The sequence below is a fragment of the Entelurus aequoreus genome, linkage group LG16 (genome assembly GCF_033978785.1).
Source record: "Entelurus aequoreus isolate RoL-2023_Sb linkage group LG16, RoL_Eaeq_v1.1, whole genome shotgun sequence".
Taxonomy (NCBI): Eukaryota; Metazoa; Chordata; class Actinopteri; order Syngnathiformes; family Syngnathidae; genus Entelurus; species Entelurus aequoreus.
In genome coordinates, this window is record NC_084746.1 from 45,195,351 (window position 1) to 45,221,923 (window position 26,573).

The window sequence follows — 26,573 nt, forward strand, 5'->3', positions numbered from 1 at the left end:
AGACTTAAGAACGTTGATAAAAAGCTTTTATTCTTAAGTTTGAGAGTAGGACTAAATTTCGCAAATTCTCAGGACTTAAGTGCAAAATGGCACTCTAAGAAGCTTGATAAGTACGGCCCCTGGTCTACATAGCAGGATTTGTAGTCTGGCAGATAATGCATAATTTGTCCTGTGATGTGTGCCTTGCAAGCTTGGTCGGAGCGTCATCAGTTGACTCGAGGTACCCCTTCCTAGCCCTGAAAACCAACCTAGTGATTCCATCACAAGGCACAGTGAAAATTTGACATTCTTTTGTTGTACCTCCGAGTCTTGTCACGAGTGAGCCAGATGAAGTGGTTCGGACATCTGGGGCCGTACTTATCAAGCTTCTTAGAGTGCCATTTTACACTTAAGTCCTGAGAATTTGCGAAATTTAGTCCTACTCTCAAACTTAAGAATAAAAGCTTTTTATCAACGTTCTTAAGTCTAAGAATCACTCCTACTCTCCACGATCTTTAAGAGACCTTCAGAGGTGTCTTAAGTGGTTAGGAGTTGCCAGCAGGGGATGGCACTGAGGCGAGAGAGACGTGCGCGAACGTTCAGGGAATGGAACAATGTTTTTTTTGTTTTTTTGATGACGAGCAGCTGATCAAACGGTATCGTTTAGACAGAGCGGATATTATTTTTGTCACAGATTTAATACTTTTCGATTCCTTGTTGATTTCTGCATGTGTCTGCAGTGGGCTAGTATATATAGAGCCACCCACACCAGTTTCAAATTAGTTGCCTAATTAATGAATTGGAAAGAAAATGTTATGACAGTAGCGTATGTGTGTGGCCGTGAGGTGAGTGACGTCAGTGAGTGTGTGGGCGATAGAAGAGAGGGAGCGGTAGCGTGAGTGCCGGCGGGGACTAGTTTGTTTTGTATTATTTTGTAGTTTATTGTCAAAATATACACTCCCATTGTCCACTTAAATATTTCCAAGATATTTCTTTATTCTTAGACAACGGATTCCCTTCCGTGATTGGTCATTTCTATGGACACAGAAATGACGTCACCTAAAATTCCGTTTACGGCACATAGTAATGTCGTAATTCAGCTCTGAGTGTGACACTTAAGATTCAGTCCTACACTTCGCTGAAAGTGTGAGTAAGACGCTTGATAACTAACTTTTAAGTGCAGCTTTCAGCGAAGAATTTATTTACTCTTAAGTCAACTCTTAGCAGACTTCTTAGGAGTAATTCTAAGAAGCTTGATAAGTACGGCCCCTGGTCAGGATGCCACCCGAACGCCTCCCTAGGGAGGTGTTTAGGGCACGTCCGACCGGTAGGAGGCTACGGGGAAGACCCAGGATACATTGGGAAGACTACGTCTCCCGGCTGGCCTGGGAACGCCTCTGGATCCCCCGGGAAGAGCTGGACAAAGTGGCTGGGGAGAGGAAAGTCTGGGCTTCCCTGCTTAGGCTGCTGCCCCCGTGACCCGACCTCGGATAAGCGGAAGAAAATGGATGGATGGTTTTACTTCTGTGGCTGTATGTAGAAGTGGCCGGTTGCATCAGCTCTGCTCTTTTAATGTCTTTAATGTCTCTTACACACATTTTCATGTGTGAGTTTTTTTTTTTCTCCCTGGCCCCCCCACTTCTGATTCTAATCCAGATTTTTTCACACTCAAAATACTCCTTTTTATGTTAACATTTTAACTGCCACATGTAACTAATCAATTACATTTGTCAGTTTCTTCGAACTTCATCACCCCCCTATGTCCTTACTCGCATGTCTTCCAGATGGTCCAGCAGGGGTGTCCTGGACTGGGAGACCACCTCCCTGACAACAGGCAGCCAAACATGACCCGCATCGCAGGCCCTTTGATGACAATATGAGCCTGGAACGAAGCACGGCACAATGACACGTTGGTAACACCATCAAATGGTCTTCATTGTCTCTCTTTGCAGCTTAACAGGATCCCTGCACAGCTGCTGCCGCTGCAACGAGCTAACTTGGAGGAATGACGGACGTCACACAGCTGCTATGTGTCACCAGTCAACATGGGACACTTTAACTATGCTTATGTGACGCACAAAACTTTAACTATACTTATGTGACGCACAAAACTTTAACTATACTTATGTGACGTACAAAACTTTAACTATACTTATGTGACGTACAAAACTTTAACTATACTTATGTGACGCACAAAACTTTAACTATACTTATGTGACGCACAAAACTTTAACTATACTTATGTGACGCACAAAACTTTAACTATACTTATGTGACGCACAAAACTTTAACTATACTTATGTGACGTACAAAATCTATATGTTCAAATTAAAAAGAATAAGCGTTAGAAATGGATGGATGGATGAAATGGGATTTATCCAAGGATAGGAACCCACATTAAACGTCACCATAGCAACAGGACTTCCCAGAGACAGTTATTCACTACGCCTCACCACCAGAGGGCGCCACTGACTCACATATTTTGATGTCCACCAGAGGGGACACTTCGTGAAGAAAAAAGTGATCATTGTTGTTTTTGTTTTCCAGTAAAACAAAACAAAACAAACAAAAAAAAACAAATTCAACTCAACATGCACGGATGATAACGCCATGATTCCAGAAATAGGAAGCATAGAATTAACAATATAAATGTAAATGTAAATGCATCTTTACACTACTTCTACACATTTTACTGTTTGTTTTGAAACAATGAACTCAAACAAAGCAATAACAAATATGAATGACCAACTAACAAATATGACTTGCGGTTCAAATGTTGCGCCCTTACCACATCAACTTTTGGCCCCCATATAAAGCAATTTCAAGCATAAAAATGGCTCAATAAACGGATTAATCTATCGATACTAAAGTAGTATGGGCCACTAGAGGAGACCAAACCAATCAGAGTGTGCTGTTTCAGTATCGTGGCCACTGATAGGCTCAGCCTCGACAGACAGTCAGTCAATCAAAGTTTATTTATATAGCCCTTAATCACAATATAATATAATATAATATAAAGTACTTTATTGATTCCTGGGGGAAATTCACCACCACAGTTCGCTCACAATAAACAATAAACACTTGGGTATTTTTTACATGTGAATAAAAGTTGGGTTGAAAAAAATGTACCCAAAATGTTGAGTTAAAAGTAAGTCAAATAAGGGGTTCGTCGTTTTCTGAACCAGCAGTTGGGTGAAAATAGGGTTATTTTTTTAACCCAACATTTTTTTTTAAGGGTATTATTTTAACTTACACTACCGTTCGAAAGTTTGAGGTCACATTGAAATGTTTTTATTTTTGAAGGAAAAGAACTGTACTTTTCAATGAAGATAACTTTAAACTAGTCTTAACTTTAAAGAAATACACTCTATACATTGCTAATGTGGTAAATGACTATTCTAGCTGCAAATGTCTGGTTTTTGGTGCAATATCTACATAGGTACCATTTCCAGCAACTATCACTCCAGTGTTCTAATGGTACAATGTGTTTGCTCATTGGCTCAGAAGGCTAATTGATGGTTAGAAAAGCCTTGTGCAATCATGTTCACACATCTGAAAACAGTTTAGCTCATTACAGAAGCTACAAAACTGACCTTCCTTTGAGCAGATTGAGTTTCTGGAGCATCACATTTGTGGGGTCAATTAAACGCTCAAAATGGCCAGAAAAAGAGAACTTTAATCTGAAACTCGACAGTCTATTCTTGTTCTTAGAAATGAAGGCTATTCCACAAAATTGTTTGGGTGACCCCAAACTTTTGAACGGTAGTGTAATTTCTGGGTTTTCAGAATTATGAACCATTTTTGGGTTGTTTTTCAACGAGTAACGCATTTTTGGGTAAAATGCTTTTTTTTATATTAAAAAGTTACTTTTTTCTTGAAGGGAATTTTATTATGGATTAATCTCATTAACATTATTTACAATCACCCTACATTGAGTTAGCATAACTCAACTTTTTAGTTTAATAATTCAACCCAATAGTTTGGTGGGGAATAACCCAACATTAAGTTATCATAACTCCACTTTGTGGTTAAATAAATCAACGCAAAAGTTGGGTTGAAAAAACTTAACCCAAAATGTTGAGTAAAAAATAAGTCAAATAAGGGGTTTGTCCTTTTCTGAACCAGCAGTTGGGTTAAAATAGGGTTATTTTTTTAACCCAACATTTTTATTTTAAGGGTACTATTTTAACTCAATTTCTGGGTTTTCAAAAGTATGAACCATTTTTGGGTTGTTTTTCAAGGAGTAACGCATTTTTGGGTAAAATGCTTTTTTTTTTAAATGAAAAAGTTACTTTTTTTCTTCAATGGAATTTTATTATGGATTAACATTATTTACAATCACCCAACATTCAGTTGGCATAACTCAACTTTTTGGTTAAATAATTCAAGGCAAAAGTTGGGTTGAAAAAATTAACCCAAAATGTTGAGTTAAAAATAAGTCAAATAAGGGGTAAGTCCTTTTCTGAGCCAGCAGTTGGGTTAAAATAGGGTTTCTTTTTTAACCCAACATTTTTATTTTAAGGGTATTTTAACTCAATTTCTGGGTTTTCAAAATTATGAACCATTTTTGGGTTGTTTTTCAACGAGTAACACATTTTTAGGTAAAATGCTTTTTTAATTTTTTTTAAAAAAGTTACTTTTTTATTGAAGGAAATTCTATTATGGATTAATCTAATTAACATTATTTACAATCACCCAACATTGAGTTAGCATAACTCAACATTTGGGTTAAATAATTCAACCCAATAGTTTGGTGGGGAATAACCCAACATTAAGTTATCGTATCTCAACTTTGTGGTTAAATAAATCAACGCAAAAGTTGGATTGAAAAAAATTAACACAAAATGTTGAGTTAAAAATAAGTCAAATAAGGGGTTTGTCCTTTTCTGAACCAGCAGTTGGGTTAAAATAGGGTTATTTTTTTAACCCAACATTTTTATTTTAAGGGTATTATTTTAACTCAATTTCTGGGTTTTCAAAATTATGAACCATTTTTGGGTTGTTTTTCGACGAGTAACGCATTTTTGGGTACAATGCTTTTTTTTTTTTTTTTTAATTAAAAAATTACTTCTTTTCTTGAAGGAAATTTTATTATGGATTAACATTATTTACAATCACCCAACATTGAGTTAGCATAACTCAACTTTTTGGTTAAATAATTCAACCCAATAGTTTGGTGGGGAATAACCCAACATTAAGTTATCGTAACTCAACTTTGTGTTTAAATAAATCAACGCAAAAGTTGGGTTGAAAAAATTAACCCAAAATGTTGAGTAAAAAATAAGTCAAAAAAGGGGTTAGTCCTTTTCTGAACCAGCAGTTGGGTTAAAATAGGGTTTCTTTTTTAAACCAACATTTTTGTTTTAAGGGTATTATTTTAACTCAATTTCAAAATTATGAACCATTTTTGGGTTGTTTTTCAACGAGTAACGCATTTTTGGGTAAAAGGCTTTTTTATTTAAAAGTTACTTTTTTTCTTGAAGGGAATTTTATTATGGATTAACATTATTTACAATCACCCAACATTGAGTTAGCATAACTCAATTTTGTGGTTAAATAAATCAACGCAAAAGTTGGGTTGAAAAAATTAACCCAAAATGTTGAGTTAAAAATAAGTCAAATAAGGCGTTAGTCCTTTTCTGAACCAGCAGTTGAGTTAAAATAGGGTTTCTTTTTTAAACCAACATTTTCATTTTAAGGGCATTATTTTAACTCAATTTCTGGGTTTTCAAAATTATCAACCATTTTTGGGTTGTTTTTCAACGAGTAACGCATTTTTGGGTAAAATGTTTTTATTTATTTATTAAAAAGTTACTTTTTTTCTTGAGGGGAATTTTATTATGGATTAACATTATTTACAATCACCCAACATTGAGTTAGCATAACTCAACTTTTTGGTTGAATAATTCAACCCAATAGTTTGGTGGGGAATAACCCAATATTAAGTTATCATAACTCAACTTTGTGGTTAAATAATTCAACGCAAAAGTTGGGTTGAAAAAATTAACCCAAAATGTTGAGTTAAAATAACTCAAATAAGGGGTTCGTCCTTTTCTGAACCAGCAGTTGGGTTAAAATTGGGTTTCTTTTTAACCCAACATTCTTATTTTGAGGGTATTATTTTAACTCAAATTATGGGTTTTAAAATTAAAAACAATTTTTGGGTTGTTTTTCAACAAGTAACACATTTTGGGGTAAAATGCTTTTTTTTTTATTAAAAAGTTACTTTTTTCTTGAAAGGAATTTTATTATGGATTAATCTCATTAACATTCTTTACAATCACCCTACATTGAGTTAGCATAACTCAACATTTGGGTTAAATGTTTTTTTTTTTATTTATTTAAAAGTTACTTTTTTTCTTGAAGGGAATTTTATTATGGATTAATCTCAACATTGAGTTAGCATAACTCAACTTTTGGGTTAAATAATTCAACCCAATAGTTTGGTGGGGAATAACCCAACATTAAGTTATCATAACTCAACTTTGTGGGTAAATAATTCAACGCAAAAGTTGGGTTGAAAAAAAATTAACCCAAAATGTTGAGTTAAAAATAAGTCAAATAAGGGGTTTGTCCTTTTCTGAACCAGCAGTTGGGTTAAAATTGGGTTTCTTTTTTAACCCAACATTTTTGTTTTAAGGGTATTATTTTAACTCAATTTCAGGGTTTTCCAAATTATGAACCATTTTTGGGTTGTTTTTCAACGAGTAACGCATTTTTGGGTAAAATGCTTTTTTATTTAAAAGTTACTTTTTTTCTTGAAGGGAATTTTATTATGGATTAACATTATTTACAATCACCCAACATTGAGTTAGCATAACTCGATTTTGTGGTTAAATAAATAAACGCAAAAGTTGGGTTGAAAAAATTAACCCAAAATGTTGAGTTAAAAATAAGTCAAATAAGGGGTTAGTCCTTTTCTGAACCAGCTGTTGAGTTAAAATAGGGTTTCTTTTTTAAACCAACATTTTCATTTTAAGAGTATTATTTTAACTCAATTTCTGGGTTTTCAAAATTATGAACCATTTTTGGGTTGGTTTTCAACGAGTAACGCATTTTTGGGTAAAACGCTTTTTTAAAAATTGTATTTAAAAGTTACTTCTTTTCTTGAAGGGAATTTTATTATGGATTAACATTATTTACAATCACCCAACATTGAGTTAGCATAACTCAACGTTTGGGTTAATAATTCAACCCAATAGTTGGGTTGAAAAAATTAACCCAAAATGTTGAGTTAAAATAACTCAAATGGACCAGCAGTTGGGTTAACATTGAGTTGTTTTTTAACCCAACATTTGTTTGTGTGTATACTAGTACATTTAGTGTTAGGTAATTATGTAAATATGATGAGGCCACCCCATGACTCTTTTGTTTTTAGTAGTGTTAGTATGTTTAAAAATGATCTTCAATGTAGATGATCTTTTATATTACCCCAAATACTGTTTGAAGTAACCTGAAAAGTCATCTCCAATATGATGATCGGTTGAGTTCGAAACGAAATACAAGAAATGAAAAGTCCAAAGGGGTAATTTCCGCGTGTTCTTGAACGCAGCAGGCCGCCGGCCACGAGCAAAGGGAGTCTCCGGGAGCGCGCCTGAGCAAGTAAAGCGGCAGAGAAGCTAAACAGGTGGTCAGCTAACAATGTCGTCCTGCGGGGGGAGGCGGACAGACGTGGAATAGCGGTAATCGAACCCCCCCCGCCAACGCTCGCCGCGCACCCTCATGCTTCTTGTGGCCCGCTGGTGGGGGTCTTCGCGGTCTTCGCTGCGCCTGTGGACGCGCTACAGTGGACGGGACAGTCGGACGAGCGCGCCATGAAAGTCACGGTGTGTTTTGGCCGGACGCGCGTGGTCGTGCCGTGCGGGGACGGCAGCATCCGAGTGCGCGCGCTCGTGCAGCAGGCTGTCATGAGGTACAAGAAGGCCATCGCCAAGGTAAGACAACAACAACAACAACAACAATTCGTGCATGCATTCTGTGCACAGACACAACAACCAGCATGGCTCTGTGCTCGTTTTGCATCCCGGTGCACGCAATATTGCAAACAATCACAAAGTCCATCTCGCCGTTTTTACGATCTTTGCATTGCACTTTTGTGGAGTCCTGGTTTCCGTGGACGCCAAAATGCTGTAAAGAAAGGGGCAGCGCCATTGTGCTTCCTCCCAAGTGTGTGTGTGTGTGTGCAAAACCTCCCTACTACACTGGCAAGTTATAACTTGGAGCTAGTTTGCATCCTATCATCTGTTCTGAGATGTCAGGTTCTATTGAACTCTTTGCACCGAATATGCAAAGTTGGACTCACTGTGAAAGTCTGGGGGAAACTATCCAGCAGATGTTAGCCGGCTAGGATAGCAAGTTAGCATGTGTGTGTGTGTATATACTGTATGTGTGTGTGTATATAAATGTGTATGTATATATTAAGGGTGTGGGGGAAAAAATCGATTCGAATTCTAATCGCGATTCTCACGTTGGGCAATTCAGAATCGATTCTCATTTTTAAAAAAAATGTATTTTATTTTTATTAATCAATCCAACAAAACAATACACAGCAATATCGTAACAATGCAATCCAATTCCGAAACCAGCAACACTCAGAACTGCAATAAACAGAGCAATTGAGAGGAGACACAAACACGACACAGAACAAACCAAAAGTAGTGAAACAAAAATGAATAGTATCAACAACAGTATCAATATTAGTTACAATTTCAACATAGCAGTGATTAAAAATCCCTCATTGACATTATCATTAGACATTTATAAAAAAAATTAAAAAAAGAACAATAGTGTCACAGTGGCTTACACTTGCATCACATCTCATAAGCTTGACAACACACTGTGTCCAATATTTTCACAAAGATAAAATAAGTCATATTTTTGGTTCATTTAATCCATCCATCCATCCATCTTCTTCCGCTTATCCGAGGTCGGGTCGCGGGGGCAGCAGCCTAAGCAGGGAAACCCAGACTTCCCTCTCCCCGGCCACTTAGTCCAGCTCTTCCCGGGGGATCCCGAGGCGTTCCCAGGCCAGCCGGGAGACATAGTCTTCCCAACGTGTCCTGGGTCTTCCCCGTGGCCTCCTACTGGTCGGACGTGCCCTAAACATCTCCCTAGGGAGGCGTTCGGGTTCCATTAATAGTTTAAACAAATTTACATTATTGCAATCAGTTGATAAAACATTGTCCTTTACAAATATAAAAGCTTTTTCCAAAAGTCTACTACTCTGCTTGCATGTCAGCAGACTGGGGTAGATCCTGCTGAAATCCTATGTATTGAATGAATAGAGAATCCTTTTGAATCGGGAAAAAAAATCGTTTTTGAATCGAGAATCGTGTTGAATTGAATTTTTTTTTATTTTGAATCGAATCGTGACCCCAAGAATCGATATTGAATCGAATCGTGGGACACCCAAAGATTCACAGCCCTAGTATATGCAGTATGTATATTTTTATGTGTATGTGTATATATATGTATATGTATATATATGTACCGTATTTTCCGCACTATAAGGCGCACCTTCAATGAATGGCCTATTTTAAAACTTAGTTCATATATAAGGCGCACCGCATTATAAGGTGCATAGAATAGACGCTACAGTAGAGGCTGGGGTTGCGAGACCTGTTGTGGCTCAATATTGGTCCATATATAAGGCGCACCGGATTATAAGGCGCACTGTCAGCTTTTGAGAAAATTGGAGGTTTTTAGGTGCACCTTGTAGTGCGGAAAATACGCTATATGTATTTGTGTATATATATGTATATGTGTATATACTGGCAACACGGTGGAAGAGGGGTTAGTGCGTCTGTTTCACAATACGAAGGTCCTGGGTTCGCTCCTGGGCTCGGTATCTTTCTGTGTGGAGTTTGCATGTTCTCCCCGTGACTGCGTGGGTTCCCTCCGGGTACTCCGGCTTCCTCCCACCTCCAAAGACATGCACCCGGGGATAGGTTGATTGGCAACACTAAATGGGCCCTAGTGTGTGAATGTGAGTGTGAATGTTGTCTGTCTGTGTTGGCCCTGCGATGAGGTGGCGACTTGTCCAGGGTGTACCCCGCCTTCCGCCCGATTGTAGCTGAGATAGACTCCAGCACCCCCCGCTACCCTGAAGGGAATAAGCGGTAGGAAATGGATGGATGGATGTGTATATACAGTACAGGCCAAAAGGTTGGACACACCTCCTCATTCAATGTGTTTTCTTTATTTTCATGACTATTTACATTGTATTGTCACTGAAGGCATCAAAACTATGAATGAACACATGTGGAGTTATGTACTTAACAAAAAAAGGGGAAATAACTGAAAACACGTTTTATATTCTATCCATCCATCCATTTTCTACCGCTTGTCTCTTTTGGGGTCGCAGGGGGTGCTGGAGCCTATCTCAGCTGCATTCGGGCGGAAGGCGGGGTACACCCTGGACAAGTCGCCACCTCATCACAGGGCCAACACAGATAGACAGACAACATTCACACTCACATTCACACACTAGGGCCAATTTAGTGTTGCCAATCAACCTATCCCCAGGTGCACGTCTTTGGAGGTGGGAGGATGCCGGAGTACAGTTTCTTCAAAATAGCCACCCTTTGCTCTGATTACTTTTTCGCACACTCTTGGCATTCTCTCGACAAGCTTCAAGAGGCAGTCACCTGAAATGGTTTTCACTTCACAGGTGAGCTCGAAGCTCATTGAGAGAATGCCAAGAGTGTGCAAAGCAGTAATCCGAGCAAAGGGTGGCTATTTTGAAGAAACTAGAATATCTATCCATCCATTTCCTACCGCTTGTCCCTTTTTTGAGGTCGCGGGGGGTGCTGGAGCCTATCTCAGCTGCATTCAGGCGGAAGGCGGAGTACACCCTGGACAAGTCGCCACCTCATCGCAGGAAACTAGAATATAAAACATGTTGTCAGTTATTTCACCTTTTTTTGTTAAGTACATAACTCCACAGGTGTTCATTCATAGTTTTGATGCCTTCAGTGACAATCTACAATGTAAATAGTCATGAAAATAAAGAAAACACATTGAATTAGGAGAAGGTGTGTCCAAACATTTGGCCTCTACTGTATAATATATCTATGTGTATATATATATATATATATATATATATATATATATATATATATATATATATATATATATATATATATATATATATATATATATATATATATATATATATATATATATATTTATTTGGTTTGATGTTTATTATCCTGTGACTTCAGTTAAGTGTTTAATTGATCCGAGATGAGCTTCATTAGTTAATAATTCTGCTTATAAAGAAGTATGAACATCCTGCTGCTAAACAACATCATTTATGACTCACAAGCTCCAAATACCAACTTTGGGTTTGATGAGTCAAGACATGAATAAAATAACCATTTACTGTCTCAAAAGATGTTGTAATGTCTTATAATGATAGGACACGCATAGGCGCCGATCTACATTTCTGCCAGTGGGTGCTCGGTGTGTGTGTGTGTGTGTGTGTGTGTGTGTGTGTGTGTGTGTGTGTGTGTGTGTGTGTGTGTGTGTGTGTGTGTGTGTGTGTGTGTGTGTGTGTGTGTGTGTGTGTGTGTGTGTGTGTGTGTGTATTAAAACCAAAAATTGACGTTCAGCCAAGTTAATACCCCATATGATTTGTGGCTTTATTATTTTGTAAAACGGACCAAACTCGCCACAAAATTAACTACAAGATTGATTTTTCAAAAATTATTTTAAAGATTAAAAGTTGCCATCAATGCCTCTGGATCGGCGCCTATGCGTTGACCTATTAGCCCTTAATCACCAGTTTGCACCCAGGAGAGCGTTGAAATCATTTAAAAAAGTCATCGAATAAGGACGTACCAAGGTTTATTTGTAATTTGTTGTTGTAGAAAGAGAAGATGCCTTAGTTTAGTTTAGTTTCTCAAAGTAAGGCGAACACTTGTCAAATGAGGATCTACTCTGGGGGAAAAAAGCTCTCAAACATAACCATGAAGTTATTACTTTTTAATGACGTGGAAGGCTTTCAAAGAAAACTTAAAAGTATGATTTACTTTGTCAAAATGATTGCATGTTGTCTAAAAATGTTGATTTTTAGTCCAAAGATTGATGAATTAGTATCTTTAAAGTGAGGTCAGGTTTGCAATTGATGACTTTACTTCTCCCTTTGTAGTCAAACTTATTTATAGTCTAAAAAGAACATCATGTTTTGGTTCTTTTATTTTACCTCCAAATATACAGTATCTGAAAAGAATGACAAAAGGTTCAAACGTAATGATTTTGTACTTGAGACAAGATCATTTGCTTTGACAGAAAATATTTACTATATCCAAGTAATGTTTTGTACTTCATTTGGTTCAAGTAATGAGAAAACTAGTTCAGAAATGATCTTCTATGTGAGTTTTGATCTGAAACTGTTTTCTTACTCTACAGTAATGAGTTGTGTTAATATGGATGATGTGTTTATATATTTAGTCGAAATCCAAACTTTACAAAAACATATTTTACTTGCAAAAACGGTCAGTATGTTGCAAACTATAAAAAGACAATACAAATAAAATCATGTTCAGGCAGCTATACTGCAGTTGCATTGGCAAGGGGAAGTTTGGACGTTTCTTGTCCTCAAACTTTGAATTAAAGTGTGAAAATGTAATTTAAGTGCAAGTGTGTCTCATTAAACAATAAATGGTAGAAGATGGATGCTGTGTTTTTAGCACCGGGTCATGCTGTCCTCGCACGGCCGCCCACACTGTCCGTCGGCTGGCTTGCTGCTCGGGTGTCCGACCAGATGTTTCAGCTCCATTATTGCTCGCCGTGTGCTTGCTGGACACCGTTAACTACTTTTAACCAAACAAATGATGCGTCTCCGATGACTTTTTCAACAACATTTTGACATAATTCCACTGAAAGAAGACGATGGTTAGCTTACGGGGCAAAGCTAACGGCTAAGCTAGCGTCCTTAGCAACAAGTTGTTCGCTAAAAAGAGAGATGGACATTTATTGTGCTTCAAAAAACTGTACCCACGCTGTAATTAAGTCACGCTTCATCGCGATGTTATTTGAGTGATTTTATTAAGCAGATGTTGTAAAACTTGCAGAAAAGTAGCGACTGTGACCGGAAGTGACGCACTAACAGTGTTGTTCAACGCACTTCCTGTTTGCGAATAACAGTCCATTTTACACTTATGTAAACAAACACATTACTAGACCGTTGTCCATACATTGGATAAGCCAGTGTGGATTAGAACTTGACAATATAATAAAATAGAATAATAAAATGTATTTCATAGTTTTATAGAATAATAAAATGTATTTCATAGTTGTATATAAAAGTTAAAGTACCAATGATTGTCACACCACACACTAGGTGTGGTGAAATTATGCTCTGCATTTGACCCATCACCTTCACCCCCTGGGAGGTGAGGGGAGCAGTGAGCAGTGAGGAGGCTGCACCCGGGAATAATTTTGTTGATTTAACCCCCAATTCCAACCCTTGAGGCTGAGTGCCAAGCAGGGAGGTAATGGGTCCCATTTGTATAGTCTTTGGTATGACTCGGCCGGGGGTTTGAACTCACGACCTACCGATCTCAGGGCGGACACTCTAACCCAGTGGTTCTTAACCTTGTTGGAGGTACCGAACCCCACCAGTTTCATATGCGCATTCCTTTAGTAAAAAAAAAAAAAAATTTCTTTTCAAATTCAAGACAAAGTTATATGTTTTTGGTAACACTTTAGTATGGGGAACATATTCTAAGTAACAAAGACTTAATTTAGAGTTATTTGGACACTAGGGGGACATATTCTAAGTAATAAAGACTTAATTTAGAGTTATTTGGTTAGGGTCAGGGTTAGAGGGTTAGGGTTATAATAAGGCCATGCCGAATAAGGCATTAATAAGTACTTAATAATGACTAGTTAAGAGCCAATATGTTACTAATTTGCATGTTAATAAGCAACTAATTAATGGTGAATATGTTCCCCACACTAAAGTGTTACCATGTTTTTTTTACTGGTGCATAAAATGAACCGTGCATGAACATCACCTTGTTCAAACAACAAAACCAACACAGTGCATGAACTCACAACAAATTACACACCTGCAAACCAGTCAGCTGTTTCCGTATCCGTAATACGCCGATAGGGAGAAGTTTGTATTCACACGATGAGTCGTGTGTGTTTTGACCTACGCCGAACCCCTGAGCCCGACTCACCGAACCCCTAGGGTTCGGTTAAGAACCACTGCTCTAACCACTAGGCCACTGACAATACAAACCCATCCGTCCATCCATTTCCTACCGCTTGTCCCTTAGGCTCCTGCACCCCCCACAACAATACAAATATTTAGTTTTAATGGATAAAACGGTTTCAATCAAATCTTTTTTAGATTTGAAGAAAATATGTACTGTTTTTGTATGGTCAGAAGCTTTAATGTCAAGCACTGTTTAATCTGGATCTGATCCGGTCTTCACATTTGGCACAAATGTAGGAGTCACATAGAGAATCATAGTTTTGACATGTTCAGACACATGTACTGTATCTGTCAAATATCATTATGTTGTCATGTGTTGTTTTTTGGATCTAATATTCTATATTGTATGTTGAAAAACATAACTTTTTTAATAGTTCCTATGGATTTTGCAATGGGCTAATGTTTAACTGGCACAGCATATGAAGCACACTATAAAAATTGAGCTGTAACAGAGTCACATTTATTTTTTTAAGACTTTGGAGAAGTTCCTCATGGATAAAATACTAACACAAGAGTGTGCTAAGTTTGACTTTTTTTTTTACCCAGAAGTTGTCTCCTTTCATTTATTCAGCCTAGCAGGCCGCTAGATCAGTGCAAGTGTCATCATAGGTTTGTGGATCTTTAAATTGTGGTTGACATTCCTGATAATTTGTTTTCAGAAATAAAATACACGCAAATCTCTAGAAAAGCTTACTTTGATTTCATCTGCTACATAGCAACACGTCCACTCAAATACCCTTTCTATGCACTTTTACGCTGACCGTAGAACACAGAACATGCACAAGTTACTAACAAACTATACCCACGCTATATTTAAGTCACGCTTCATCGCGATGTTATTTGAGTGATTTTATTAAGCAGATGTTGTCAAATTAGCTAAACTTGCAGAAAAGTTGCGACTGTGACCGGAAGTGACGCACTTACAGTGTTGTTCAACGCACTTCCTGTTTGCGAATAACAGTCCATTTTACACTTATGTAAACAAACACATTACTAGACCGTTGTCCATACATTGGATAAGCCAGTGTGGATTAGAAATTGACCAGTAGATCTCACCCTAATGTTAATATAACCATAACAATATAATAAAATAGAATAATAAAATGTATGTATATAGTTATAATGGATTAAACGGTTTTAGTCAAATCAGTTTTAGCCTAACCAGGGCTCAGAAAATCTGTAGAGACTTCTCCCACTCCCACCAAGGACTGTTTTCCCTGCCGGACTCTAGAAAAAGGTTCCGCAGCCTCCGGAGCAGAACCTCCAGGTTCTGTAAAGTGCTTTGAGTGACTAGAGAAAAAGCGCTATATAAATATAATTCACTTCACTGTAAAAGCTTCTTCCCTCAGGCCATAAGACTCTTGAACGCATCATAATAATCCCCTCAATTCCCCTCAAAAATGGATTAACTCGCTGAAATATATCGACAATATAACATACATCCATAAACTTGGATGCATATGCAAAAGTGCAATATATTTATCTGTACAGTAATCTAATTATTTATATCTGCACCTTATTGCTCTTTTATCCTGCACTACAACGAGCTAATGCAACCAAATTCCGTTCTTATCTGTACTGTAAAGTTCAAATTTCAATGACAATAAAAGGCAGTCTTAGTCTAAGATTTGAAGGAAATATGCAGTCTTTTTTTGCATGGTCAGAAGCTTTAATGTCAAGCACTGTTTAATCTGGATCTGATCTGGTCTTCACATTTGGCAGCAATGTAGGAGTCACATAGAGAATCATAGTTTTGACATGTTCAGACTGTATCTGTCAAATATCATTATGTTGTCATGTGTTGTTTTTTGGATCTAATATTGTATATTGTATGTTGAAAAACATGACTTTTTTTACAGTTCTTATGGATTTTGCAGTGGGCTAATGTTTAATTGGCAAGCACAATATAAAAATTGAGCTATAACAGTGACAGGTTTATTTTTTTTAAGACTTTGGAGAAGTTCCTCATGGATAAAATACTAACACAAGAGTGTGCTAACTTTGACTTTCTGTTGTCATGAAGGCGACCCGGAATTTGTCTCCTTTCATTTATTCAGCCGAGCAGAGGCCGCCAGATCAATGCAAGTGTCATTATAGGTTTGTTGATCTTTAAATTGTGGTTGACATTCCTGATAATTTGTTTTCAGAAATAAAAAAACACGCAAATCTGTAGAAAAGCTTACTTTGATTTCATCTGCTACGTAGCAACACGTCCACTCAAATACCCTCTCTATGCAATTTTACGCTGACCTTAGAACACAGAACATGCACAAGTTACTAATATTTAGGCTGGGTGTTTCCTGCTGTGTTTATGTGGAGCTCCTTGTACTGTAACTTCCCCTGTCATTACACAGGAATGCTTCCAGAAAAAACAACAACCCGCTTGCTTGTCACATCCAGAATTTTCTCATACCTGAGGAATGAGAAGGATGAGGAAAGTGTGGCCATTTTTTTTTTGGTTCCATTAATGATCCACCAATACATTCCAGCTTGTCCGAGTGAGTGTAAAAGATGAGTCTGCAGCGGTAAAGTGCTCTGGAGGTTTCACGCGTTTTGAGCATCCTCTCTTTATTAACATCACGATCCAGTTCGATGCTTTTTGAAGGCTGTGGCGGGGATATCTGGGGCCGTACTTATCAAGCTTCTTAGAGTGCCATTTTACACTGAAGTCCTGAGAATTTGCGAAATTTAGTCCTACTCTCAAACTTAAGAATAAAAGCTTTTTATCAACGTTCTTAAGTCTAAGAATCACTCCTACTCTCCACGATATTTAAGAGACCTTCAGAGGTGTCTTAAGTGGTTAGGAGTTGCCAGCAGGGGATGGCACTGAGGCGAGAGAGACGTGCGCGAACGTTCAGGGAACGGAACAATGTTTTTGTTTTTTTTGATGACGAGCAGCTGATCAAACGGTATCGTTTAGACAGAGCGGATATTATTTTTGTCACAGATTTAATACTTTTCGATTCCTTGTTGATTTCTGCATGTGGCTGCAGTGGGCTAGTATATATAGAGCCACCCACACCAGTTTCAAATTAGTTGCCTAATTAATGAATTTGAAAGAAAATGTTATGAGAGTAGCGTATGTGTGTGGCCGTGAGGTGAGTGACGTCAGTGAGTGTGTGGGCGATAGAAGAGAGGGAGCGGTAGCGTGAGTGCCGGCGGGGACTAGTTTGTTTTGTATTATTTTGTAGTTTATTGTCAAAATATACACTCCCATAGTCCACTTAAATATTTCCAAGATATTTCTTTATTCTTAGACAAGGGATTCCCTTCCGTGATTGGTCATTTCTATGGACACAGAAATGACGTCACCTAAAATTCCGTTTACGGCACATAGTAATGTCGTAATTCAGCTCTGAGTGTGACACTTAAGATTCAGTCCTACACTTCGCTGAAAGTGTGAGTAAGACGCTTGATAACTAACTTTTAAGTGCAGCTTTCAGCGAAGAATTTATTTACTCTTAAGTCAACTCTTAGCAGACTTCTTAGGAGTAATTCTAAGAAGCTTGATAAGTACGGCCCCTGGTGTCTGAGCTGGTAATGCGAGGTTCCCTCTACAGACGTCTGATGGAGATGACATTTGGAGGTAGATGAGGGAGCGTGGCATTGATTTATTTTTTAAAATTATTATTATGATTACTATTGTTGTCGTTATTGCCAAAGAACTGAGTGATGGTGGTGCAGGAAAAATTAGCTCTTGTCACCAGCTTCACAGATTGACATGAAACATGACGGAAACGACAATCATGATGGTTGTTCGAATTTTTTTTTTCGATATCTATCCTTAATTTTAGGCAAAAACCAGGTGTTGTACTTTGTCGTACTTTTTCTAACAATTTTGACTGAATGTACCGTCGTGATCATATGATAACAATAAACAAGACAACATCCGATCTAATTTATCCGACTGGGAAACAAATGCGCTCTAAGATGTTCAATGTGTGTACAGCTCTGGTAATGGGTACATGCGCACCCACCTGCACAAATGTACTTCAAAATGTAACAATCAAAATAAATATGACTTTTTTTTTGTTTACTAGGGCATGCATATATAATATGCATTAGTTTGACCTTTTAAAATCAACGATAATAAAAAGGAGATGCTTGGAAATAGCATAAAAATGCCCCAAAAACTTGGAAAAACGCGATTGATAGCGTTACTTTTTGGTGTAACCATCATGAGCGTTCTGTTCAGGTATATTTCTTTTATATTTTGATGAATCATCATATTTATGTATTACTACATTTAAATAGGTATTGATCAATCTTTAAGCTGTGTGTATTTGATTTCAGTTTGCTTTTGACATCTCATTTAGAATTGTAGTTGAAACTTTTACAACCTTGTGTTGCGCTCATGATGGCGTAACCAAACTAGATTTCATTTAATGATCTTATTTTGACTATTTATTCCCCTTTTTACATTTAGTATATTTAAATATTCATTTATAAACATTGAATATATTACAAATATCAATAAAATGCAATTGCCTTCATCTTATAGGGTAATGTTTAGTTACACCAAGTCATGAGCGTAACACTAAACTTCATCACTTTGACTTGTAAGATCTCTAATTTTGGTGGTGTTTTATGCTTTTTTCTTTTTGGAACATGTACTATACATATAATACAATAAAGTCCCATATAAAATTATGTTTCTAGCAATACTTTAATTTTGCCTTTGAAAGTAAAACTCCAATGTCCATTAGTGGAGCTGTACACATATCTATTTAGGTTAATTTTTTGCCTACAGAAAAGAGTCCATTAAATTTTTAGTTTTATTTATTTAGGAAAAAGTTATTTACAGTACATTCCACTTACAGTACAATGGTAAACAATTCTACAGTAATGAGAAATAAAAGTTGATATCCTTTTAAATGGTTATTTTCATTATTAGTGTATATTATGATTACATTATAAACACTGTAGCTTGTTAGTTATTAAAAAAAGAGCATAATGTAGACAAAAGCTTTGAATCTGTCAAAGTAAATTATTGTACATTGTTCTAATGTGTGGCACCTTGAGATAGAAATATGTTGACAGTCTCAAAGTAACGTCTTCTTTCACTCACTATTTTAGCAGTTTTGTGCATTTTTATGTATACAATATAACAATTGCAAATTGAATCGCAATCGCAATTTTGGAGAGAAAAATCGCAATTAGGTTTTTTCTCAAAATTGTGCTGCCCTAGTATGTGGTTTGTCTTTCCACCGCTTTTTATAGTTCAGGTAGTTTATACAAATCAGGCTGACGACGTATGAAGCAGTGGTTTAATATAGTTCTACATTGATACCATGTAAATAAACAGACAATATTAAATCACAGTTTTTCTACTAAAAAAGTAAGTAAATGAAATACAAAGCAATTTTATACAAAACGATATGATTTAAAAAATGTAAGTGTACCAGATTGTTCATAAAAAGTCAGACTTTTGTCCGCAATGTTAAACAGTCAGAAAGTCGTCCCTGAATTCATGAGGGTCAGGTGATTCCTTTTGGTCCATTTCCGCTGTAAATTGTTCGTTGCCTCTCTTGGACTGCTTTTGAATGTGTGCACACTCCCCGCGCGTATGTGTGGACATATGGTAACATAAGCTTCCCGGTGGTGTTTTTGTTTTATTTTTCGCTTTTAAAACTGTAACTGAGCAAGATGCAAACATCCGCTTTAACAGCCATAAAAAGATAAGAGCCCCCAGATATATTACACTTCTATACAGCCATTCATAAAATATATTACTTTTACTTGTTTTCACGTTAAAAAAAATTCAAATTTTTAAGGTGTGGTGCTTTTATTTTGTAGTGGTGGACCGCCATGATCAAGTACATGTAGCGCAGGGGTGTCCAAAGTTTTTCCACTGAGGGCCGTAAATTGAAAAATTAAAGCATGCGGGGGGCCATTTTGATATTTTTCATTTTCAAACCATAACAAAATATATAGATTTTTTTTTTTCACCTTTAGGGCTCCCGGGCACCATAAAGGGTCTCAGTCATTAAAATGTAAAAAATATGTCAAATTATTATATTTTTTAAATTATTTATAGCTTACAGTACATCTCTATATCAACTTCAGGTTGATATGAAGTAAAAAATAAAAATAAAATAAAGGTTTTATGCCTTTTTTGTCAAAGACAACTTTGTTTTTTATAGTAAAACTGAAATATGCAGTATTTGGTAATTACAACCATAAAATATCAATAATGCAGGACACCATTGATTTTAATTCACTATTATTATTTGAGTAATCACAGTGTAAAGATAAATACAATCCCACTAAATATCTTCGGGATCCAAAAGGTGCCCCACTCATCAAGTGATACATTTTTATCATTTTTTTTTTTTTAAACTTTCTACACTTAAGTTACGAGATCAACTTCAGATATATCTGTCAATTTTGCGTTTAAACTATTATCTTGTTTGTTTTATGGTCTTTTGTCAAATACAACTTTGATGTTTTTATATGGCAACCACACAATATATGCAATATTTTATCCACATAAAACATTTTAAAGTAAAGTTTTTGAAGTAATTGGAGCCTTGAAAATAATTAATTATAACATTGATTTTTTTGTAATTTTTTTTTTTTTTTGAGCAATGGCAAAAAACAACAACAAAAAAACAGCCTGCATGACAGCTTTGTGTCAACATTGCAACTTTTTCTCGTTAGATTTCACCTTATTCCACTTTTTTAAATGTTTTTTAAAATTTTTGCAATAGCATTTCCAGAATGTGTGGCGGGCCGGTAAGCAATTAGCTGCGGGCCACAAATGGCCCCCAGGCCGCACTTTGGACACCCCTGATGTAGCGGAAACCCTGGTGTACGCATAAGTACTTTTTGAGGACATTCAACAATAATAATAACCATGATAACTGGTCACACTAACCGTGTTATAAAATGTTGATATCGTTATATCCCTCGTTAACCACGAACTGCATGGTAGAGATTTTGAATGTAAACAATGTGGGCAAATTGATCCAAATATCGACCGTGACAATACGAAGTAGTTTTGTATCAGGTTGATACCACAGTGGTTCGATCGATATTTTTTACTTTCACAATTTCTTTGCTTTTATTTTTGTTTAACAACTTAGGAAATAAGTCCCTGGGCACATGAGCTTTAAGGGCAAAAAGCAAAGGATTTAAATCAGAGCCAATAGTAGGTCATAATTTAAATTATTTAGTGATATTGTTACACCGCCATCCTGTGTTGTCTGATTATAATGAGGATGATATGATATTGAAAAATGTAATTATCAGTAACATTGGTATGGCCAATAGTGTCCCTGCATCTACTTGGTATTGGATCAATACCCAAATTTGTAGTATCGCCCAAAACTAATGTAAAGTATCAAACAACAGAAGAATAACTGTTTACTACATTTTAACAGAAGTGGAAATAGAATCAGAAACAGAAAACCAAATATTAATAGTAAATTAACAAGTAGATTAACAGGAATTGGATGTAATATGTTACTGCACATGTCAGCAGCCAAATTAGGACCTTTTGCAACACATTTTGCAATGGTTCTATTATCATTGATGTATACCAAATAATATATCGTAATATATATCGTTATCGCAGGAGGCTGCAATATATCATATAGATTTTAGGCCACAAGTCCCTAACGGGCGATCATGAATTGTGAAGGATTTCAGGCTGTCCAATAAGATGTGGGAGAAGCCTTTGATGACTCGATATGCTTCATGAAACCCAAGTAACTCGACTACTTAAAGTCAGTAACAACCTGATGAGATTCATATGTCCCTTCTTCAATTAATGACAGTATCACTTAAAGGCCTACTGAAATGAATTTTTTTTATTCATACGGGGATAACAGATCCATGCAATGTGTCATACTTGATCATTTCGCGATATTAACATATTTTTGCTGAAAGGATTTAGTAGAGAACAATGACGATAAAGTTCGCAACTTTTGGTCGCTGATTTAAAAAAAAACCTTGCCTATACCGGAAGTAGCGTGACGTCACAGGAGGAAGGACTCCTCACATTTTCCCATTGTTTACAATGCAGCGAGAGAGATTCGGACCGAGAAAGCGACGATTACCCCATTAATTTGAGCGAGGATGAAAGATTTGTGGATGAGGAAAGTGAGAGTGAAGGACTACAGTGCAGTGCAGGACGTATCTTTTTTCGCTCTGACCGTAACTTAGGTACAAGGGTTCATTGGATTCCATACTTTCTCCTTTTTCTATTGTGGATTACAGATTTGTATTTTAAACCACCTCGGATACTATATCCTCTTGAAAATGAGAGTCGAGAACGCAAAATGGACATTCACGGTGACTTTTATCTCCACGACATTACATCGGCGAAGCTCTTTAGCTACTGAGCTAACGTGATAGCATCGGGCTCAAATGCAGATAGAAACAAAATAAATAAACCCCTGACTGGAAGGATAGACAGAAAATCAACAATACTATTAAATCATGGACATGTAAATACACGGTTAATAATTTCCAGCTTGGCGAAGCTTAACAATGCGGTTGCTAACGACACCATTGAAGCTAACTTAGCTACGGGACGACGGCGGCGGCGGGAGTTGTAGCTTTCGACGACACCCTGGCCGCCATCAGAGTCGGCAAGAAACATATATTTCCCCAAAGTTACGTACGTGACATTCACATAGCGACACGCACGTACGGGCAAGCGATCAAATGTTTGGAAGCCAAAGCTGTACTCACGGTAGCGCGTCTGCTATCCATCTCAAAGTCCTCCTGGTTGTGTTGCTGTAGTCCGCCGCTAATACACCGATCCCACCTACAGCTTTCTTCTTTGCAGTCTTCCTTGTTCATTAAACAAATTGCAAAAGATTCACCAACACAGATGTCCAGAATACTGTGGAATTTTGGGATGAAAACAGAGCTTTTTGTATTGGATTCAATGGTGTCCGAATACTTCCGTACCAACCATTGACGTCACGCGCATACGTCCTCATACATAGACGTTTTCAACCGGAAGTGTGGCGGGAAATTTAAAATTGCACTTTATAAGTTAACCCGGCCGTATTGGCATGTGTTGCAATGTTAAGATTTCATCATTGATATATAAACTATCAGACTGCGTGGTCGGTAGTAGTGGCTTTCAATAGGCCTTTAACTGCTGTGTAGGGATGATGTTTGATAAGGAATTATCGAGTTCGAGCCTATTATCGGATCCTCTTATCGAACCGATTCCTTATCGATTCTCTTATCGAGTCCAGATAGGTTGTTGTATATGGAAAAAAACACACAATATTTGGTTTAACAAAAGCTCACTTTTATTATATAATAAAAAAATAAAATCTAATAAATAAATAAATATTGACTGCTACCCACCTAAAAAAATAAAATAAAATAAATAAATATTGACTGTTGTTACCCAAAGTATATTAAGTGGGATTTTTCAGAGAAACAAATATATACAGTAACACAAAAACAAGCTGTCTCTGTGATCACTATAGGTGTATAAATAATAATATATTGTTAAATAAAATCAGTCTCTTGGGCACAAAACTGAAAATAATACAGCTCTCCAAAAAGTGCACTTCTGCTGCTATTTGACATAACTGTTTGTTATGATGCTTTGACATTTTTGCACTTTATTTCTTTATTGAAAGAACATTCTATGAAGAGAAAAGTTCTTTGCAAATGTGGTTACAATGCTAAAAAAATGAAAAGTTAAAGCTAAAAAAAGAAATACACTTTATTGAGTTAACATTATGTCTTTATAGGAGGAAAAATGTTATGAGCGAGAGAATATAACAACTACACTACCCAGCATGCAACGGGAGTTACGAGCATGCGCGGTAGCCCCGAAAAGTGTTGCATGTTGCCACGCTGTGAAAGTAAACGTCAAGAACTCAGCCAACACGCCTCGTCTGCATTATTTATAATTAGACAGACAACACATCTACAGTGTGATTTTGTTTTGTTTACAAGGAAAGAAAAACAAAAGTTAAAAAAGGGAGATATGTTGTATATATATGTATGTGCTGCGGTTGTTTTAAGAACGTTGCGACAGCTGCCGTAAAGGAGGTGCGTTGCTAGCCTGGTTGTGTTCGTCATGTGTTTTACCCTGCTAAAATCTCTCAGTAAATTTATTCGATGGACGATAGCTTTTGTTTTGAACTTTATTACACCTTGGAGCGCTTTTTCCCGTCCATTGTTTTCCTGCTTTCGCTATCTGCGCCTAATGACTGAGCTACATGACGTCATTTATTGTGATGTCCCACAGAGCATTTCTGGTCGGGACGGGATTCGAATAAAGAATCAACTCTTTTCCTTTACTATAGTGGTCTCGATAACGGGTACCGGTTCTCAAAAAGGGATTCGAGTCCGAGGACTCGGTTCTTTTCTTATCAAACAACCGGGAAAACCGGTTTCGAGTATCATCCCTACTGCTGTGAGTATTACATCCTGTGGGGCCAACGACTTGCATCAACCCTGATTTGTGTGGGTTTGGATGGCCTGTTCAACGCTGCTTTTTGTTTTACCGCCCACGAGTTTTCTAGTTATTATTGTGTATAAAAATTAACAAGTGTCTGGTTAGTTTCATATATTTCAGTCTTTGTAGTGGTTTATAGTCTTTATGTGCGTTCTTCTGAAAAAGGTGAGTTTGATAGATGAAATGGTACTTGTAATTGTGTCATTTGGCAAAAATCATCAGTATTGTTGTTAATAACTCTATTCTCTCATCCATCAACCAATAGTCTAAACCAGGGGTCGGCAACCCAAAATGTTAAAGGAGTCATATTGGACCAAAAAAAATAAAATAAATCTGGAGCCGCAAAAAAATTTAACTTATTTATAAGTCTTATAGTGAAGGCAACTTTGCACAAGATATAAGTGTCTATATCAGCTATAATAGCCTACTATCAATATAACCACGTGTTGCAGGCTGACGCAAGTCTATTTATTCCACCCATTTTTACAACATTGGAGAACAGTAGTAAAACAGAGGCTTCTCAGAGGGTGAGATAACTCCTGGAAATGACTGGCTTATAATGGCCAAAGGTTTAGTAGATGTGTGTGTCCAAGTAAAAGGAAACGGCAGGCTGTCTTCTAATGGATTTATTACAATCTTTGCAAGCTGGGTAACGTTTGCTGTGGTCTAAAACAACATGGCACACAAACAACTATCAGAAATGCAGTCAATATTACATACGGATAAAGTGTCATGAGACATGCAAATATATGTTAAATACACAGAGGACATAAGTGAGGGAAATTAAATTAGCTCAACTATACCTACAAATGAGGCGTAATGATGCAGTATGTAGATACAGCAAGCCTACATAGCATGTTAACATCGATTAGCTTGCAGTCATGCAATGACCAAATATGCCTAATTAGCACTCCATACAAGTCAATAACATCAACAAAGCGCACCTTTGTGCATTCACGCACAGCATAAAACGTTTGGCGGACAAAATGAGACAGAGGAGTGGCATAAAACACGTCTTTCTGTGACAGCGTCGGAGAAAGTTGTACATGTAAACAAACTACGGTGAGTTTAAGGACCGCCTAAATTAGTAGGACGCCGTATACACTCATTATTGAAGCATGTTTAATGTAAACAGTGGGATTTCTAACAATTAGGGAGGTTTGTGTCATGTATGTCCTCCCTACAGAAACCATATCAAAACAAAAAATATATATTTTTCCCATCATTTCCATTTTCATACATTATTGAAAAAGCTCCAAAAGAGCCTCATGCGGTCTAGACCCCCGGTCTAAACGTTGTTGCGTTGTACATTCCTAAAGTGTGATTTGAGTGGCACGGCGGCATCATGGTAGTCGAGAGGTGGCCCGTGTAGTGTCGTGAGCTCGGATGATGTTCCGGTTCACTAGTCTGTCAGCAGAGATTGCTGCTTCTAAAACCAGCTCAATGCAGCATAAGCGCTTCCCTGATGATCCTGACTGTGCCCGGGAAGCAAAACAATGGCTAAAAACATCACCTGGCCCTGAGACTGATTGATTGAAACTTTTATTAGTAGATTGCACAGTACAGCACATATTCCGTACAATTGACCACTAAATGGTAACACCCGAATACATTTTTCAACTTGTTTAAGTCGGTGTCCACGTAAATCAATTCATGGTAACCTCACTTGAAAAACCCATGAGACAAGTCGTTGTTTTTTAAAGAAAGTCATCTCTGCACATTGACACTCTGCTCCTCGGCAGCTTTGACATTCAAATAGGGAACGCTCTACAAAGCGGATCTGGGTCATCATCTGCGTTCTGTCATAGTGAACACGGATCTTACAAAGCCCAGTGTTATGTATTTCTGCTGCTTCCAAGAAAGAAACGCTTTTACTGATCCCTGCCATGAATCACTCTCTTTAAGGACAACATGGACGCTCTGAATCAA

At 37.2% G+C, this 26,573-nt stretch overlaps 1 protein-coding gene across 6 annotated transcripts in view; it reads left to right on the forward strand.

The window, feature by feature from the left end:
• The first annotated feature begins 7,554 nt into the window (after positions 1-7,554).
• The window catches only part of LOC133631076 (partitioning defective 3 homolog), a 412,449-nt gene continuing 393,430 nt past the window's right edge, over positions 7,555-26,573 (forward strand). For all 6 annotated transcript variants that reach the window (XR_009821393.1, XR_009821392.1, XM_062023105.1 and 3 more), the window contains exon 1: positions 7,555-7,913. Coding sequence is in view for 4 of the 6 variants with exons in the window: in XM_062023105.1 (XP_061879089.1) it covers positions 7,794-7,913 (120 nt within the window). In the remaining 2 variants the exon portion in view is untranslated. The remainder of the gene's footprint in view (positions 7,914-26,573) is intronic.